Source organism: Lathyrus oleraceus, chromosome 3 (assembly GCF_024323335.1).
Source record: "Lathyrus oleraceus cultivar Zhongwan6 chromosome 3, CAAS_Psat_ZW6_1.0, whole genome shotgun sequence".
Taxonomy (NCBI): Eukaryota; Viridiplantae; Streptophyta; class Magnoliopsida; order Fabales; family Fabaceae; genus Lathyrus; species Lathyrus oleraceus.
Window position 1 is genome coordinate 76,630,353 of NC_066581.1, and position 20,293 is coordinate 76,650,645.

The 20,293-nt window shown below is 37.8% G+C and overlaps 2 protein-coding genes across 2 annotated transcripts; both read left to right on the top strand.

The window, feature by feature from the left end:
• Positions 1–16,127: 16,127 nt before the first annotated feature.
• On the top strand, positions 16,128–18,555 carry LOC127129766 (uncharacterized). The gene is made up of 4 exons (XM_051058894.1): positions 16,128–16,205; positions 16,293–16,453; positions 16,522–17,743; positions 17,821–18,555. Exons 1-4 carry the CDS (start codon positions 16,128–16,130, stop codon positions 18,553–18,555), a joined length of 2,196 nt encoding a protein of 731 aa, XP_050914851.1.
• A 111-nt stretch (positions 18,556–18,666) lies between these two features.
• On the top strand, positions 18,667–19,294 carry LOC127128932 (uncharacterized). Its single transcript, XM_051058284.1, has 2 exons — positions 18,667–18,765; positions 18,873–19,294. Exons 1-2 carry the CDS (start codon positions 18,718–18,720, stop codon positions 19,242–19,244), a joined length of 420 nt encoding a protein of 139 aa, XP_050914241.1. The 5' UTR covers positions 18,667–18,717; the 3' UTR covers positions 19,245–19,294.
• The last annotated feature ends 999 nt before the right edge of the window (positions 19,295–20,293 follow it).

The window sequence follows — 20,293 nt, forward strand, 5'->3', positions numbered from 1 at the left end:
TCAAACTTTTTTTCAATTTCTTCACACAAGAACACTTTCTATGGATTGATTCATGCTCATGAGGTGTTTCTGAGCAAATTTGGACGTGGAATCAAGGCAAATCGTGGCATATTGAGCTAGATTCAAAGCTTGAAGCATCCATGGAGCTTGCAATTTGAGCTGGATTCGTGCATACTGGAACCTCCAATTCATCACCAATCACTTCAATAGGCATTGCGGAGGAAATTTGAGCCGTAACTGAGCTTGGAAGCACACGATTCCAACTTCTGTTCTTCAAGAGGTCAGGATTTGACCTCTCTAATTTTGAAATTCATTAGTATATTCATGAAGATCTTTCGTTGGTGAGCATTTTGATACAAAGTTTGAGTGAAATGGTGCTGTATTGATGACGTTATGCTCAATTGAAAGTTTGATGCAATTTTTTCTTTTCTTCGATCCGAGCATGTGTTGTTGTTTTTGCATGATTTGTTTATGGATCTTGAATGTACGTGGAATGATGTTTCGAATGGCATAATTTTTGTCAATTTCTGGACGCTTTGTGAATTTTCTGGAAATTCAGATGAAGATCATCATGATCTTCATCTTCAACCTATGAACATCCTGCGTTTCCAGTATTGGCTAGGGTTTTGTTACCATTTTGCTACGAAACTTTGAATTAGCTACGAAAATCCTGGAATTCTGGAAACGCGCTTGTGTTTAGGGCTTTAGGACGAAAACGTCACCGTTTTGGTGAGCGCGCCAAGTTCAAATAGGCGCCTGGTTCGAATCCGGCTGAATGAACATTTTCAAATGCCTTGCCATTTTCCTTTTCCCTCCACATTATTCCATGTTTGGCTCATTTCACTTTCAAATTTTTCATGAACTTCCAAAAATCATTATAAATTGAAAAATGCACCAATTTGATCCCAATTTTTTGCTATGTGCTCCTTATCCTGTCTACTTTTTTATGATCATAAATTGCAAAATTGTGCCTGGCTTAAAAAATGATTTTTCCTAGGGTGATTGAACATGTATCTATTTATGCTATTGCTTTGTTCCTTTCATTCTAAAATGCTTGTCTCTTATCCAATGATTCTGAAATTTTATGTATGGATTCTAGACATGTTGATGAACATTTTGGATTTGGTTTGATATTTTTCCCATGCACCAATTCTGTTTTATGCTCATGCTAACTTGGTGTGACAATTTGTGTCACACATATGATTGTCTGAATTGTTCAATGTGATTGCCATGCCAAATGATGTCCAAGGCTCCTGATTTTTTGTATGATGATCATGATATATGTCTTGTGTACTCATGAATTTTGCCAAGATTATTTGAGTCATTTTGGATTTGATGTGCATTTTTCTTCTTGATGTCTCAAATGTGACTAGCTTTTGCATACCTTGCCATGTTTTGCTCATGAAATGAATATGCTTAATGATCTTGGTGTAAGACTTTTTGAGACTTATTCTTGATTGGATGAAGTTGCTTCATGTTAAGTTTGAGGTTCTGTTTTGACTTTTTTCTCCATCTTTGACCCTAGGCTTTGACCTAGTGGTTTGTGGCTTACATGTGGGCTTTGATTTCAGGTTTAAACATCCAAGTCCATAGTTGATGATGCTTCCTCATTTGAGCATTGATGTTTGCTCTTGATTATTAACACTTGTGTGTTTTGTAGGTTGATGCTAACTCATTTGAGTTTGCCTTGTGGCTTGCACATTGTGAACATTGTTTGTCTGTTTGTTATTGCCTATTGATTGTTTGTCTGTACAGTTGAACTGATTGGTTTAGATTTTTTCACAGGTACCTAAGTTGCTTTAAGTTCATTTGAACTTGCTTTGCTAGCTTGGTTGCTTAACCACTGAGGTATAATTCTTCTGACTTCATGTAGTCTGGAAGACCTGTCCTGTTATGTGGGCAGGCACCTGTCTGAAGTCCTCCTTAAGAGGCAATGCATGTGATTGTTTATCTTTGTGCCTTGTACATACAAAGACCTCCTAAGTGAAGAGGCATTGGCAGATACAAGGGATATGCAATCCATCCCCTGCTATTCAGTGTGTCCTTCACCTTGCTCACACACCATGTGTTGATGCATTGTGAATAAGAACCCAAGATCATGTTGTGTCAGTCATCTGTGGAGAAGAGTTCCTACATTCTGAACTCCCACACCTTCTATTTGAGTCAAGCTCTCCTAGGCCAGGGATAAGAGCTGTGAGGTCTTACCCTCACTTCCCATTTCATCTGCTTCACCCTAACTCTCAATGTTAGGGTTAAAAGCTAACCACACCCTTTTCCAGTTGGCTTGTTTGTCGAGGTTGATTTGACCCCTTGACTAAAGCCTAGCCTTGTGTGAGCCACTTGTTTGTATATAGTGTGTGTGTTTGCTTTTGTGTTTGATGACTGTGTTGTTTAGGATAGCTTGCTCCATGTGCAAGTTAGATAGAAACCTCAACATAGGGATCGTATGCATGACAACTTCTAGGCTCGAGTCGTAGTCTCCCTAGTAGTTTGTGTCTCCCTTTGTCTCTGGGTAGGATAGAAGTTCTTTCCCTGCATAGGGGAACTATGTTGCCCTGATCCTCATACCAGATGAGGTACGTAGGCAGGAGATGAGCTGATCTCTCCGGGCGCCCTTTTTCTTTTTCAACCCCTTTGTGTGTGTTAGGAGTCTGACATAAGTCCAGCGATTGGCAGTTGGTTTCCTGTGTCTTGTTTGTTCGTTGGAGTCTGACGTAAGTCCAGTGATTGGCAGTTGGTTTCCTGTGTGTGTTTGTTGGTTCGGAGTCTGATGTAAGTCCAGCGATTGGCATTCGGTTTCCATGTTTTCCTATTTGTGTGGAGTCTGACGTAAGTCCAGCGATTGGCAGTCGGTTTCCTGTTTGTGTTTGTGTTTTGTTTGGCGTGCGTTAGCCGAGCTACGAGTGATCTGATTCTTTCTCTGGTTACAGAAGATACGTATGCATAGGATGTGACATCCTAGCAAGCATGTTTCCCCTGTTCCCGAACTACGTCGACTCTGATGTTTGTGTCTGACAGGCTACGTAGGCCCAGGATGCGATATCCTGCTGAGTCCCGTTTCTTTTGTCTTTCTGTGTTTCCTTCCAGCCTTGTGCAGTGTTTGAGCAGTTTCGAGCAACCTTTCTTCTATTCTTTCTGAGCGTGGATCCCGTCGAGTACGACGGATGCGTAGGGGTGCTAATACCTTCCCTTCGCATAACTGACTCCCGATCCCATCAATCTCTGGTCGCGAGACCATGTCTTTTCCAGGTTTACTTCGAGCGTTTCCTTTCCCTCTTTGGGATAAATAACGCACGGTGGCGGATTTGTTGTTTCGTTTTTCCCGCCGGTTTTTCGCGTAATGCGACAATAGTACATCTATAATAAAGGCTTTTGCTTCATTACTCATTTGAATAACTATGTTTCCAATACCTTCAGGTTGTAACAGGCTATTATCTACAAGTTTAATCTTCATCTTCTTTGACTCATTGAAATCTACTAACCATAATTTTCGACCAGTCGTGTGATTCGAGCAGCCTGAGTCGAGGAACCAGATATTGGATTCGACATTGTCATATGCAATTGTAGCCATAACCACCATATCATCAGAATCATCTGAATTTTGACGTGCAAGGTTTGCTCCTTCGTCCTTGCCTTTGGTCGATCCCTTCTCTTTCCAGTACCAACAATGCTTGGCCAAGTGACCCTATTTTTCACAGTTATAGCATTGCACACCTTTTTTTTATCTTCTTTGCCTTTTTTAAAGGAATTTCTTTCTCCTCTTTTCAAGGATTCAGAAGCTCTATCATCGACCTTATTCTTGTGAGGATTTGACCAATACTTCTTGCATTGAGTATTGTCGAATTTTCCTGTGAACTTGTTGGAACCACCATTCTTCTTTCATGACTGAGCCTATAGTGCTTGTATCGAGTCTTGAACTCATTTCCTTTCGACAATCCTAATATCATACGCCTCCAACGAACTAACCAAATCTTCCAATTTTAGGGTTTCAAGATTGTTGGGTTCTTGAATAGCTACGATAACGTGATCAAAGCGAGAGGTCAATGTACACATTACCTTCTCAATTATCATCTTATCAGTTAGGGTTTCACCATAACCCTTCATGAGATGGACGTGTTTCTTCACCTTCGACACATAGTCTGCAATCTTTTCGTCTTCTCCCATCGACAATAGTTTATATTGTCTTGGCAAAGTTTGCAACTTGATAACCTTGACTTTCTCGCCTCCTTTGTAGTACTTGACAAGAATATACCATTCCTCTTTTGTCGATTCAGCATGAGTGATTCTGTCTAAATTAGCCTCATCAATCGTTGATTGGATATAAAACGCCGCCTTGCAATCCTTCTTCTTGGCATCCTTGTGAACGACTCTTTGTGTGTTGGTTGCATCTTCACAAATCGCAGAAACACCATTAGCAACCACTTCTAGGGTTTCATGAAAGCCAAATAGAGATTGCATATGTTTTCTCCATCGAAGCCAATTCTTGCCATCAAGAGTTGGAAGGGAGTTTGGTAAATTTTTGTTACCATTCATCTTTGCAGCAATTGATCAACAACAACCCATGATCCTGGACACGATCTATGACGTGTGATTCTTGAAAACACGATCAAGAATCTAACCGGAGCTCTAGATACCAATTTGTTAGTGCTTAAGGCACTTTTAGTGAGAAGAGAAAGAGAGAATAAGGAAATAAGGACTATATTATTAAATTGAACGGTAATGACTGAATTACAAAGTGTTTATTATATACACCTAAGTGACTTGAATACTAAGTAAAATAACAAACGCAAAGGTTGCAAATTGACAACCTTGACTTTCTCGCCTCCTTCGTAGTACTTGATTAGAATATCCCATGCCTCCTTGGTCGATTCAGCATGAGAGATTATGTAAAAATTAGCCGCGTCAACCGCCGATTGCATGTAAAATACCATCTTGTAATCCTTCTTCTTGGCATCCTTCTGAGCGATTATCTGTGTGTCGGTTGCATCTTCATCAATCGCAAAAACACCATTAGTAACCACTTCTAGGGTTTCATGAAAGCCAAATAGAGATTGCATCTGTTTTCTCCATCGAAGAAAATTCTTGTCGTCAAAAGTTGGAAGTGTTGGTGTAAGCCCTAGAGGCGAATACTTTTGGTACTTGTATCGAATTACTTATTAATAATAAAAGGATTTTTATTTATTATGTTTGTTTAATAAAGTCCCTAGAATAGCTATTTCATTTAATGTATCAAGTGTGACTTAATCATGAGATCCCATTAAACATAAAGACATTATTCTTAAAGTATCTGTAGTCGAGCTTTATTGTGAAATGGGATAATATTAAAGCATTAAGACTATTATGTATATAGACTGATGATCACATCTCATGGATCATGGATAAGGAGTTATCAAGTCTTAAACATAGGTATGAATATTAAGAGTAATACTTACACTGGATTGACCCGCTATAAGAATACTATATAGAATGTTATGCAAAGTGTCATAAGTTATTCTCATGGTGATAATGGTGTATACCACCCTTCGACCTGAAACCACTATGGACCCTAGATGTAGAGTCGAGTGCCTTATTGATGATCAAACATTGTCCGTAACTGGATGACCATAAAGACATTTGATGGGTACTCCATGAAGCATGCTGAGGGACATGAGTGACTTAGATGGAATTCGCCCATCCTGCATAACAGGATAAATGTCTACGGGCCCAATATTCAACTGGACAAGGATAACACGGTCTATGCCTTGTGTTCAATATAGACATAAGGGAAAAAGGGTAATTGTACACATAAGTATTATCACAAAAGGATTTTCCAGATCACATGACATTTTCGTGTCTTGGGTAGCAGTGATGTGTTGTTAGACACTGCTCACTGTTTATTATGTTAAATACGTGATTTAATATAATTGTCAATGTCGCGAAAACCTACAGGGTCATACACAAAAGGACGGATTGATGAGAGATAGAGTAACTAAGGAACACCATAAGGTACAGTGTACTTTAGTGAATTGTAGAACATTGTAAGGTACGGTATACTTAAGTAGAATACGAAATATGGTAAGGTACCATGCGCTTAAGTGATTTTAACATATTATAAGATATGGGCCACATACACTTAAGTGGGATTTTTAGCTTGCAGCCCACACAAGTGGTTCTATAAATAGAACCCTTGTGCAGAAGCATGTGTGCAGTTGTAATTTTCTCTCTCTCTCTCTCTCTCTCTCTCTCTCTCTCTATCTATCTATCTATCTCTCTCTCTCTCTCTCTCTCTCTCTCTCTCTCTCTCTCTCTCTCTCTCTCTCTCTCTCTCTCTCTCTCTCTCTCTCTCTCTCTCACCGAAAGCCTTCATTCATAGCAGCTAGCACTTGGATTGAAGGAATCCGTTCATGTGGACTGAGTAGAGGCATTGTCACCATTCAACGTTTATGATCGCTCTGTAGATCTGCATCAAAGGTTTCAATCGCCATAAGAGGTAACGATTCTATCACTGATCATGCCCATTCGTAAGGATCACTAAAGGAGAAATCTTTAAATTCTGATGCGTTTTGGATCGCTCTTCTCCTTCAGTGGTATCAGAGCCACTTACGAAACCATGCATCTGATAGCTGTTTATTTTATGTATTTTCTATATTAATACGATTAAAAGATGGAATCAATCAAGGAATAAACGAGTAAATAAATTTGGCATCATGTGTGTACGATTTGGATGATTGATGTTGACTATGCTTCAAAATCCGATGTTAGTATGGTGAAGTAGCGATACATCGATCGTCCATAGGTTATGCAATTGAGATCAATCAAGTTATATGTATGATATAAGTAATCCTGATGCAAAATACGGTATATATGATATACTGTTTCTGTTTCTTTCATTCAAACACATAATGGTTATTTTCCTTTGAGCCATCAATGGTCATTTGCTTCTTGATCCGAAATTAGTATGGTGAAGCAATGACGTGTTGATCAATCATATTGAATTAACAAGGTCTGAAATTGGTGCATTAGGGTTCATGACAACACAAGGGTTGTGATGTCAAACAGTTATGGGATTAGGATTGTGACTGCGCAAGAGTTGTGCTTTAAAGTATCAAGTGTTGATGCGATTAATGAAGTTGATTTCAAATGAATTGTTCATTAAAATTTTGCGTCGGGGCGCTGCCCATAACAACCCTGCAAGGGGATGCTGCCCCCTTGACCCCCATCCGCTGATCGGTCAGCGGAACCCCCGGCTAACTCTGCGTAGTGTGATCGGTCGCCGAAATTTAATTTGGTTTTAATTAATTAACAGAATTTAAATTAATAATAATAATGTGTTTATTATTATTGTCTTGTGGTGATCTGTTATGACCTTAGTTTTCCTTTATTTTGTTTTGGGATTTTAAAATACGACCTGCGTGTCGTGCCTCTATTTTAATCTCTTAATGTAACTTTGTTTCTCATCTCATTCCCTCGTATGTAAAATGAGTTTCGTTCATGTAATGTAATATTATGAAGAAAGAGAAGAATACAATATCAAAGGAGGACAACCTTGAAGATCTTGCTTGGAGAAGCTTAGATCGTTATTAGGTTAGCTTAGGTTCTCTCGTTGGCTTGGGAGAACAATTGCGCTAGGGGCCATAACTGTTTCATTATGTATGTTGAGGCATGTGAATGTATGTTGATGCATGTGAGAGACAATTTATATGATAAATAAGCCGGTGAGATCAGAATAATTGCAAATTCTCTCAAATTAAATATTAAGTTTATACTTTCCAAGTTTTAGCATTCATCAAGACTAGTATTGAATAATGTAGGTTTCGCCTACGCAAGGTGCATATTCTATATTAGTAAGGTGCGATGGGATAATTGTAATATCCAATTGCTAAAACAATGGGTCACACTTAACTAAACAAATTATAATAAGATTATATATGTTTAGAGGCAAGAGTTGGAAATGATCCATGTGATGGATTGGAATAAGGAGTTATTCACCCAACTAAAATATTCGAGAGTTGTATTAGATACAATTGGAAAGAGTTCCTACCTAAATAACCTAGTTTTGTGTAATCCGTCTAGGCGGACTTAAAACAAAGTGAAATATGGAGCTCGACCCACTAGAAAATCTTCCAACGAGATTTTCCGAATCAAATGGTGAGGGTCATTTGTTTTGAGTAAAATAGTGGGAGCATATTTAATTAAAGGCCTAATTAAATATGTTATTGATACTTATATTTTCATTATTTTCATGTAGATTACCATGACAACAAACACCTCTAACAACATTTTGCGATAAATCCTTGACAAATAAAAATTATCCGGGACAAATTTCCTGGATTGGCACCGAAATCTGAGGATTATCCTCAAACATGATAGAAAGTTGTATGTCTTGGAGAAACCTGTTCCTGAAGAGGAACCTCCTAGTTCTGCACCTAAGGCAGAAAGAGATGCTTATAAGAAGCATGCCGATGATGTCAATGAAACTGCTTGTCCCATGCTAGCTACCATGAACTCAGAGTTGCAAAAGCAACATGAGAACATGGCAGCGTTCGATATGATCGAACACCTGAAGATGCTCTATCAAGAGCAAGAAAGGCATGAAAGGTTTGAAGTTTCAAAAGCCATTTTTCAAGGCAAGTTAGCCGAGGGAGCCCCTGTAGGTCCCCATGTGCTCAAGATGATTGGGTGTATGGAGAACCTTGAGAGGTTGGGTTTTCCCCTCAGAAATGAACTTGCGACTGATTTGATCTTGCAATCGTTGCCAGATAGATTCAGTCAGTTTGTCCTTAATTTCAATATGAATGATATGGACAAATCTCTTTCTGAACTGCTAGCCATGTTAAGAACTGCTGAGCAGAATCTGAAGTCAAAAGGGAAGTCCATTCTGATGTTCGGAAATGGAAAGAGACAGAACAAAAGATCCACCAAGTAGGGTGATAAAGGGAAAAGCAAGAAAGTTGCCAAACCCAAACCCACTGCTCATGCTTTGAAGCCTATTGGAGGAATAACAAAGGAAGGCAATTGCTTCAATTGCGGTAAGACCAGACACTGGAAGAGAAACTACCCAAAGTACCTGGAAGATAAGAAGAATGAAGTAGAAACTTCAACTTCAGGTATTTTTGTTATTGAAATTAATTTATCTACTTCTTCATCATGGGTATTAGATACTGGATGCGGTTCTCACATTTGTACAAATGTGCAAGGGCTAAAAAGGAGTAGAGATTTGGCAAAAGGTGAAGTTAACCTACGAGTTGGAAATGGAGCAAAGGTTGCTGCTTTAACCGTGGTAACTTATGTATTGACTTTACCTAGTGGTTTAATAATTCAGTTAGAGAACTGTTATTATGTACCTGCAATTAGCAGGAATATTATTTTTGTTTCTTGTTTAGACAAGTTTGGTTTTTCATTTATAATAAAGAACATTTGTTGCTCCATTTATTTGAATGATATATTCTATGCTACTACACAAATGAACAATGGACTATATGTCCTTGATCTTGAAATGCCTATTTATAACATTAATACGAAAAGGATGAAACCTAATGAGTTAAATCCAACTTACCTTTGGCATTGTCGATTAGGCCACATAAATGAGAAACGCATTTCCAAACTCCATAAAGATGGACTCTTGGACTCTTTTGATTATGAATCATATGAGACATGCATATATTGTTTAATTAGAAAGATGATAAAGTCTCCATTCACAGGAAAAGGTGAAAGAGCTAATGATCTTTTGGCCCTCATACATACTGATGTATGTGGACCACTGAACATACCAGCCAAAAGAGGTTTTCAGTACTTCATCATATTTACTGATGATTTCAGTAGATATGGTTATGTGTATTTAATGAAACACAAATCAGAGTCCTTTGAAAAGTTCAAAGAATTTAAGAATGAAGTACAAAACCAACTAGGTAAGAATATTAAAACTCTTCGATCAGATCGAGGTGGTGAGTATTTAAGCCTAGAGTTTGATGACCATCTGAAAGAGTGTGGGATCCTATCCCAACTTACTCCTCCTGGAACACCCCAATGGAACGGTGTATCTGAGAGAAGAAATCGAACCATATTAGACATGGTCCGATCCATGACGAGTCACGCCGATCTTCCAAACTCCTTTTGGGGACATGCACTATTGACAGCAGCTTACACACTTAACCGTGTTCCATCCAAAAAGGTTGAGAAGACACCATATGAGATATGGAGTGGTAAGAAACCACATATGTCTTACATGAAGATTTGGGGTTGCGAAGTTTATGTGAAACGACAAATTTCAACTAAGCTTGAGCCCAAATCTGACAAATGCTTATTTGTGGGGTATCCTAAAGAAACAAGAGGGTATTACTTCTACAATCCTTCTGAGGGCAAAGTGTTTGTCGCTCGAACTGGAGTTTTCCTAAAAAAGGATTTTATTTCCAAAGGACTCAGTGGGAGGAAAGTAGAGCTTGAAGAAATTCAATAATCACAAAGCATTGATACACCTATGGAGGAATTAGAGCAGGAAACACAAGTAGTTGTGGAAGAGCACCCTGCTCAAGTAGAACAAGACCAACGTAGGTCAAGCAGGATACGTCACCTACCTGAAAGATATGGATATCTCATAACTGATCAAGGTGATGTATTACTCATGGATCAAGATGAGCCTGTGACCTACCAAGAGGCCATAACTGGTCCCAAGTCTGAGAAGTGGCTAGAAGCCATGAAATTTGAAATGGATTCCATGTATATAAACCAAGTTTGGACCTTGGTAGAGCCTCCTGTAGGATTTAACCCTATAGGATGCAAGTGGGTCTTTAAAAATAAGATTGACATGGATGGTAAGGTACATACCTATAAGGCAAGACTGGTTGCAAAAGGATATAAACAAATTCATGGGGTTGACTATGATGAAACCTTTTCACAAGTTGCAATGCTTAAATCTGTTCGGTTTACTTGTTATCGCTGCATATCATGATTATGAAATATGGAAGATGGATGTCAAAAATTATTTCCTTAATGGGAATCTTCTTGAGGATGTGTACATGACATAGCCTGAAGGATTTGACATACCAGAAGAAGCCCAAAAGATATGTAAGTTACAAACATCAGTCTATGGATTGAAGCAAGCTTCCAGAAGCTGGAATCTTCGTTTTAATGAGCCTTGTGTCTACAAGAAGGTTAGTGGGAATGTGATCGTCTTCCTGGTATTATATGTAGGTGATATATTACTCATTGGAAACGATGTCCCTACCCTACAACAAGTAAAGTCTTGGTTGGGGAAATGCTTTTCTACGAAGGACCTAGGTGAAACAACCTATATATTAGGAATCAGGATCTATAGAGATAGATCACAAAAACTGTTTGGCCTGAGTCAGAGTACATACATAGACAAAGTGCTGAGACGCTTTAATATGCATGATTCCAAGAAAGGATTCATACCTATGCAACATGGCATGTGTCTATCGAAAACACAATCCCCTTCAACTAAGGAAGAAAGGGATCACATGAATAAGATTCCATATGCATCTACAATAGGATCTATCATGTATGCCATGTTATGTACTCGACCATATGTCTCGTATGCTTTAAGTGCAACGAGTAGGTACCAATCTGATCCCGGTGATGCTCATTGGGTAGCTGTCAAGAATATCCTTAAGTATTTGAGAAGGACTAAGGACTCATTCTTGATATATGGAGGTCAGGAAGAGCTTGCTGTAATTGGATACACCGACGCTAGCTTCCAGACAAATAAGGATGACTTTAGATCGCAATCTGGTTATGTGTTTTGCTTAAACGGTGGCGTTGTGAGCTGGAAAAGTTCATATCAAGATACAATTGCTGATTCTACAACTGAGGCCAAGTATGTAAGTTGTAAATGCGCCTAAGAGGGGGGGGGGGGTGAATTAGGTGGTTAAAACTTCTTCGATCTTGTTTCCGGTTTTTGGTTATTTTTCGTTTAAGTGCGGAAAAATAAATTGCGGAAAGTAAAAAGACAACGGAATTTATAGTGGTTCCCTTCACAATCCGAAGGTACATCCACTCCCCTTTCGACTCGAAAGAGATTTCACTATAGTTAGAATTATTGTACAGCCTACTCACACCAATGGTGATGCTTACTATCTAACCTAAAGGTAATCAAGTGTATGAAGAACAATCCTCTTCAACACTAACCCTTGTGTCCAACAATCCTGGATCACAAGTCAAACAGAAATAAATCTTTTTGATGATTTGAATAAAGTGTAATATTATCAATCTTCTCTTGATTGATCTTCTCCTTAGATGAATAATTCACTCAATGAATAATATATAAGTGTTCAACAAAAATGGAATGAGATGAAAATTTGGTTATGAACACTTTTATGAAATATTGAAAAATATGAAAGAGTGATTATCTTAAGTTTTTATGAAAGTTCTTGGAGGTGAATTTTCATTTTAAAAATTCAAGAATTTATATTGACAAAACACCTTTTCAAAGAGGTATAATTTTCTTCATAAAAATTGATGAAAAGGTATAAGTTTTTGAAAATCATTTTTCACTGAAACGAACAGTGTTAACCGGTTAACCAAATGGGTTAACCGGTTAACGCGTATAACATTAACACGGAAGTTCAAAAAACAGGGCCGTTAACCGGTTAACCCATATGGTTAACCGGTTAACACTGTTGAAATGCAGAAAAATACTTTAAGAAAAAATGTAACTTTCATTTCAACATGTTAAAAATTTGTTAGGTTAAATATGGAAATGCAAATCATGATTGTTGAACACTTGTATACTAATCTAAAAGTGAATTAGATATACCTTAGAAGTGAATCAACAAACTTGCAAAAGGTTGACTTGAAAAAGAAGCTTGAGTCAAATGTTGCTTATGCATATGTAGCTTGATCACTTTGATGCTTGAATTCTCTTGAAGCTCTTCTCTTTTTGCATTGATACATGTTGTCTTCATCAAAATTCTTTTTGGATTGAAGCTTGCTTCTATAATCTCCCCCTTTTTGATGATGACAACCAACTTGAGATAGATGCTTGAGAGTGAAGTTTCTCTAAATTGATTCTCCCCCTAAGTTCAAGAACTCCCCCTAAATGAGAGGCATAACCCAAAAAAAAATATGTATAGAGAAACCATTAGAGAAACAAGTCTTCTCCCCCTTTGGCATTAGCAAAAAGGAAGAAACTTATGAAAGAGAAAAGCATACAAGCATACGCGCATTATGTGATCATTTAATAAACACTCAAGCACATATGATGACAGAAATATAATTGGATTAATTGAAAAGTGTACGGTAAACATAATCATCATAATCATAATCTAGAACTAAAAACAGAACAACACATAACAATAACACAGATAATAAGTTTTGATTTCGAAGGCTTCACCTTCATCATCTTCCACGGGAAGGTTGTGAGAACTCAACACAAGGTTTCGAAGGCTTTTGATAGCGCGGGTGGTTTCACGGTGTTGGCTCATCATGGTGGTATATAGGAACTCGTTTGTAATGCCACCCTCCGGGATAGGGAAGTTTGAAGAAGAAGACCCGTCATCATATTTGTAAGATCCGTCGTTGCTTTGAACAATACCGGTATTTTTCATAATAGTAACGTTGTTGATCTCATTGGCGGTTGTGGTCATAGCAATGAACGGTTCTCTTCCGATTTCCATATCTGTTAATTCCAAAATCCTTGAAATAAGACGACCATACGGCAACCTAGTCTTGAGGGAGAGTTGTTGTTTGAGATGATACATCATAGTAGGAAGCCAATTAATTCTGATCTTGTTCTTTACAGCAAATAGAACCTGCATCTCCAAGTCATTGATTTGTGCAAGATTTGAATCCTTTGGCAGCAAAACATGGCAGATAACATAATGTAGCATTCGATCATCAACAGACAAGTTCTTCGCATAACAAAGTATGCGAGAAGTACGCTGTCCCGACACAACAGCAGCCCTTGGAAATCTACAGATAGAGTAATAATATTCCATTTTATCATATTGAGCCCATTTTCCATCAACATGGTTAACACCTTTCCGAAGAAAAAATCCCGAATAGGGAATCCTAAGAGACGCAGCCATCGAACTTAGGTCTGTCTCAATTTCACAATCTCTCACAGTGGCAAACAACATATGTTGATCATCATCATTCAGATTCAAGGTGAAATGGTTCAGAAAAGATTTTACCAAGTCAGTATAAATTTTGCCATTATCAGTGATAAACTCATGCAACCCTTGATATTTCAACAGCTCAGGGAAGGTGAAAGTAATAGGTGTGAAGGATCTGAGGTTCACATACTTACCCTTGAGAAGATGTCTGACTCTGACTTTGAAATCCATTCTTCTCTTCTTTGTTGTTTCCATTTTCATCTCTTCCTCTTCACTGCTAGATGCTGACACAGGAGCCTTTCCCATTCTTGGAGGAGCCATGGAAGAAGATGGAGATTCTAGGGTTTTGAGAGGGATTTTCGGAATATGGATTTTGAGAGTTAACAAGAGGATATGGTTGAGTGGAGTTTAATGGGACTTTAATGACACTCAAGAAGATTGAAAGTTGGAGAAGTAAGATGAGGGTGTTTATGGTGAGTAAATGTATAAGGAGTAGGAGTTATGAGGTGTAGGTGAAGAGTAAAGCTCATGCACCAAACATAAACACGCATACAAGGATGAAGGTACAATTAAAACAGAACTTGTTACCACCAAAAGGATGATAATAATTCACGACGCTTTAAATGATAACCATCACCAAAAGGATGAAGGTAAGAACAAAACGTTAAAACTTGTCATCACCAAAAGGGTGATAATAAGTCAACGATCACCATCACCAAAAGGATGAAGGTAAAGTTAACAACAAAAATTGTTATCACCAAAAGGATGATAATAAGAAACACAACTCAAACAATCACCATCACCAAAAGGATGAAGGTACAATTAAACAACCAAACTTGTTACCACCAAAAGGATGATAATAAGTCAACAACTCAAATGATCACCATCACCAAAAGGATGAAGGTAAAATCAAAAGCAAAACTTGTTACCACCAAAAGGATGATAATAAGCCAAAACAATCACCATCACCAAAAGGATGAGGGTAAAATTAAAACAGAACTCAAACGATCACCATCACCAAAAGGATGAAGGTAAGATCAACAACAGAACTTGTTACCACCGAAAGGATGATAATAAGTCAATAACCTCAATGGTCACCATCACCAAAAGGATGAAGGTAAGAACTAATAACAAAACTTGTTATCACCAAAAGGACGATAATAATTCAATAACCTTAAATATCACTGACACCAAAAGGATGACAGTAAGATCAAACAAACAGAACTTGTTATCACCAAAAGGATGATAATAAGGACAGAACTTCGAAACTTGTTATCACCAAAAGGATGATAATAAGCCGAAACAAACTTAATGATCGCCATCACCAAAAGGATGAGGGTAAGATCAAAACAAAACCCGTTATCACCAAAAGGATGATACTGAGTCCACAATTCAAATGGTTACCGTCACCAAAAGGATGAAGGTAGGATTAAACAACAAAACTCGTTACCACTAAAAGGATGATAATAAGTCGATAACTTTTACTGATCACCGTCACCAAAAGGATGATGGTAGGATCGAACAACAAAACTTGCTATCACCAAAAGGATGATAATAAGTCGACATTCACCATCACCAAAAGGATGAAGGTACTACAAACAACAGAACTCGTTATCACCAAAAGGATGATAATGAATCAACAATCACCATCACCAAAAGGATGAAGGTGAGATCGTAACTTCGAAACTTGTTACCACCAAAAGGATGATAATAAGTTATAATAACTTCAAGGGTTAAATACACTTTTCCCCCCTGTAATGTTAGCGAGTTTAGGATTACCCCCCTGTAAAAATATTTTTTGTAAACCCCCCCTTATGTTATGTAGATTCCTTCATAGAACCCCCTAATATCCAGGTGGCATGGAATCTAATAAGAGGTCCTACACCTGGCATATTTTTAATTTTGTTAAAGTGATTATGTGTCATTTTACACTTTTTAATTTCAAATACCCCCTTAGAAAATTAGGGTTCTGAACATAGCAGGGAAGACGAAGACGAAATTTCCAGGGGAAGACGAAGACGAAGAAGAAGAATGCAGGGAACGAAGCAAACGAGAAAGACGACCGCAGTGAAGACGAAGATGAAGACAACCTCAGCGAATACGAAGAAGCGATCCAGCTCAGTGAAGACGAGCTCAGTGAAGTGTCCAAAGTCCGAGGTTAGTAAAAATTTGAAGTTCATCAATGTCGTAGGGTAAAATTTTGAAATCAACAATCTTTGACATGTGGGTATAATATATTGACAGGATTCACAACACTTTAGTGTTACACTCCACCATGGGGGTGAATTTTACAGGGTTTTTGAAGAAGAAATTATATACAGAGGGGGTACGGATACGACAGTTAATGGGATACATGTTTCAAATTGGAACATGGATAACATTGAGAAGTTGTTGAGTAGGTTAGGGTATAAGGCTGATTGTGTTAGGGTATGGACAAAAGTTTTAGAAATTCAAGATGGTTTTTTCTGATTAGGAAAGATGATGATGCTGTTGATGATTTTGCTCTATACTTTAGTGCAATGAATGTGAAAGGAGATTTGTATGTTGAACATAGTACTGGGAACATGGACCCTGCTGATAGGGAACCTAAATGTGTGAATGATGATGACCACCCCCCTGATAATGGAATTGATGGGTTAGATGAGGAGAAGGTAGAGGGGTTAGATGACAGTGAAGATGAAAGAGCTACTGCTTACTTTGATGGTTTTGAAGGAATAGATGTTACTAAGCCTATTAGGGAGGAGCCCAATAACAGTATGGAGGAGCCCAATAAGAGTATGGATTCAGATGATGTATACTATAGTGATGAGTTGAATAGTTCTGACCCAGATGATTCTTGTGATGAAGAAAGGCCCAAGTATGCTAGGTTTAGGAAAGAGCATCTAAACAAAGACTTTATATTCAAGTGGGGTATGGAATTCAACACACTTGATGACTTTAGGGCAGCTATCCGTGAGTGGTCAGTGCTTAATGGGAGGGAAATTTCTTTTGTGAAAAATGAGGGAGATAGGGTAAGGGTGGTGTGTAAGCATAAATGTGGGGTTTTAGTCTTATGCTCTAAGGTGGGCCACAAGGAGACTTTTGCTATAAAAACACTTGTACATAAGCACACATGTGCTAGGGTTTTGAACAACAAGTCTGCTAGCTCAAAGTGGGTGGCCAAGCATGTGGTAAAGAGGATGCAAACTTCTGATACAGTCAGGATAAGAGACATCATCCAAGATATGAGGCAAACATATTCAGTGGGTATTACTGTTGCAAAAGCATGGAGGGCTAAGCTAATTGCCAAGAAGATAATTGAAGGTGATGCTGACAATCAGTATGCTTCCATATGGAGGTATGCAGAAGAACTAAGAAGGGTAAACCATGGCAACACTGTGAAGATAAATGTAGAAAGACCTAGTCCATCCATACAACCAAGGTTTGGGTCATTTTATTTCTGTTTTGATGGCTGTAAGAAAGGCTTTATTCATGGATGCAGACCATTTGTGGGGGTTGATGGATGTCACTTAAAGACCAAGTATGGTGGACAGTTACTTATTGCTGTAGGCAGGGATGCTAATGATCAATACTTCCCTTTGGCATTTGGTGTGGTTGAAAATGAAACAAAGGAGAGTTGGAGATGGTTTATACAACTACTAATGGAGGACATTGGTCAGGATAGAAGATATGTATTTATCTCTGATCAACAGAAGGTATGTATTTAACTCTATCTTTCTGTTGCAAATTATTCTATTCTCTAAATGTTGAAAAAATTTCTATTTTGTATCAGGGACTTGTGGCTGTATTTGAAGAATTGTCTGATACTATTGAGCATAGATTATGTCTTAGGCACTTGTATGCTAATTTCAAGAAAAGGTTTGGTGGAGGAGCCCTTATTAGAGATTTAATGATGGGAGCTGCTAAAGCCACATACTATCAGGCATGGGTCCAAAAGATGAATGAATTGAAGAATGCAGATCCCAATGCTTGGACTTGGTTGATGGCTGTTCCTACCAAAAGCTGGTGTAAGCATGCCTTTTCTTTTTACCCTAAATGTGATACATTGATGAATAATATCTCAGAGTCTTTTAATGCTACCATTCTAGCTGCTAGGGACAAACCTATACTCACAATGTGTGAGTGGATAAGAAAATATCTGATGAATAGGTTATCCACCTCTGCAAGTAAACTAGAAAATTGGCCACATAAGGTGATGCCAATACCTAGGAGAAGGTTAGATAATGAGGTGTTCAATAGTGGTCATTGGTTGCCAACATGGTCAATTGCTGAGACTTTTCAGGTTACACATAGTTACAACACACATGAATTTATTGTTGACATTGCTAAAAGGTCATGTAGTTGTAATTTTTGGGAATTAGTAGGAATTCCATGTAGGCATGCTGTAGCTGCTCTGAGTTATAGAAAGCAAAACCCTGATGAATTTGTTGATGCTTGTTACACAAGAGAAAAGTTTGCACTATGTTATGGATTTTCAGTAAGTCCAATCAATGGTCAAGATATGTAGCCAGAAGTTGAGATGGAACCACCTCTACCACCTGCATATAAAAATGGTCCTGGTAGACCTAAGAAGATTAGGATAAGAGAAAGTGGAGAGGATGGTGCAAGGAATAGAAGATCTGGTGTTGCATATAAGTGCACCAAATGTGATAATTTTGGTCACAATGCTATGACTTGTAAGGCTACCACTCAGGATCCCAATGCACTTAAAAGAAAGGTAATTCATTGTGATATACATTTTATCTTACATTCTACATTCTGTCTTACATTCTTCATTGTGATATGCATTGTGATGACAACCATACATTGTGTCTTACATTGTAGAGAAAACCTAAAAAAGGACATGTGCCAACTGCAACTGATATGCCAACTGCAAATGATATGCCAACTGCATCTGATATGCCTGCCCCAACTGCAACTGATATGACTGTTCCAACAAATGTGCCTGTTCCAACTGATCCACAGCCTCCAACTGATATGCCTGTTCCAACTATTATGAGTCAAACAGGATCTAGTGTGGCTGCCTCAATCACAAAACAATCCAGAAAAAGGGTTGAAAAAAAACCTATCATCAAAAGAAGGCAAAGTGAGAGGATCAAGTTGAGTTGGTTTAAAAGACCCATAACAGGTGAAGGAATATCTAGTGACAAACCAATTACCCTACCAGAAAATGAAGACATACCCACTTCAAAATGAGGGACTGATTATTATGTTTCTGCTATGTATTTTGTAATCCTTTTGGAAAACTCTTTTGTAATGCCAACTGATCTTTGAAGACATGTATTTTGTAATCCTTTTGTAACAAACATATGCACTTACTGTGATGATCAATTCTAATGTATCAGTTTAACATTATTGGTGTGTATTGTCTATAAAACACAATGGCTAGTCTGTCACATTTTTTTCTTGTTTTTCATAAACCATGAATTCTGCAGAGAGCCATGGCTAGTCTGTGCACTAATCTTACAACAAAACCATGAATTCTGCAGGACCTAAAGAAAAAGCCAAAGTATTTAATTACATTCACCTTGAATTCTGCACTGAAAAAGTTTAAGAGATAGACTATATTAATATATTTCAATTTATTTATATGTTTACTATGTCATATTTTCTTTAGAATTACTGACTATAAAATTGTTCTGTAGTTTTCTGATGATTTTGCAATTTTGCTCTTTCATTATGATATAACTTTTTTCTGTCATTATTGGTAGATTGAATGCTGAAAGTTTAATCAAATAATGATGCTGCACTGACAGTTTAAGATTGATGAACAGATTACATTTCATTGATGAACACATTACAAGTTCAACATTACATTGCTGAAAAACACTAATGACATAACAATTACATGACAGACTCATTAGACTAACTTAACCATAGCTGCTATCAACATCCATGACAGACCAATTACAAACATTAACCATAAATTTTTCCTCTTTTCCATTGCAATCTTTTTCTTCAGTTTTTCTAACTTGTTAAGCTTTCCGACTCTGCAATCTATCTCCTCAACAATCTCTTTAGAAAATTCAATCAAATAAGCCTTGTTGACTTCACATTGGCGGCATCCGGACGGATTGGTTTCTTTCACTGCAAACTCACTGACCAAATCATCCCACAAAAATAAACCGCACCCATTCTGCAATTTGAGACAAACACCACCAACAATTAATTTCGAAATCAAACTCAAAATAATAAAATGCTTCAAAATTGCTCACCATATAATTCCTGCATTTCCAAAATTTGCG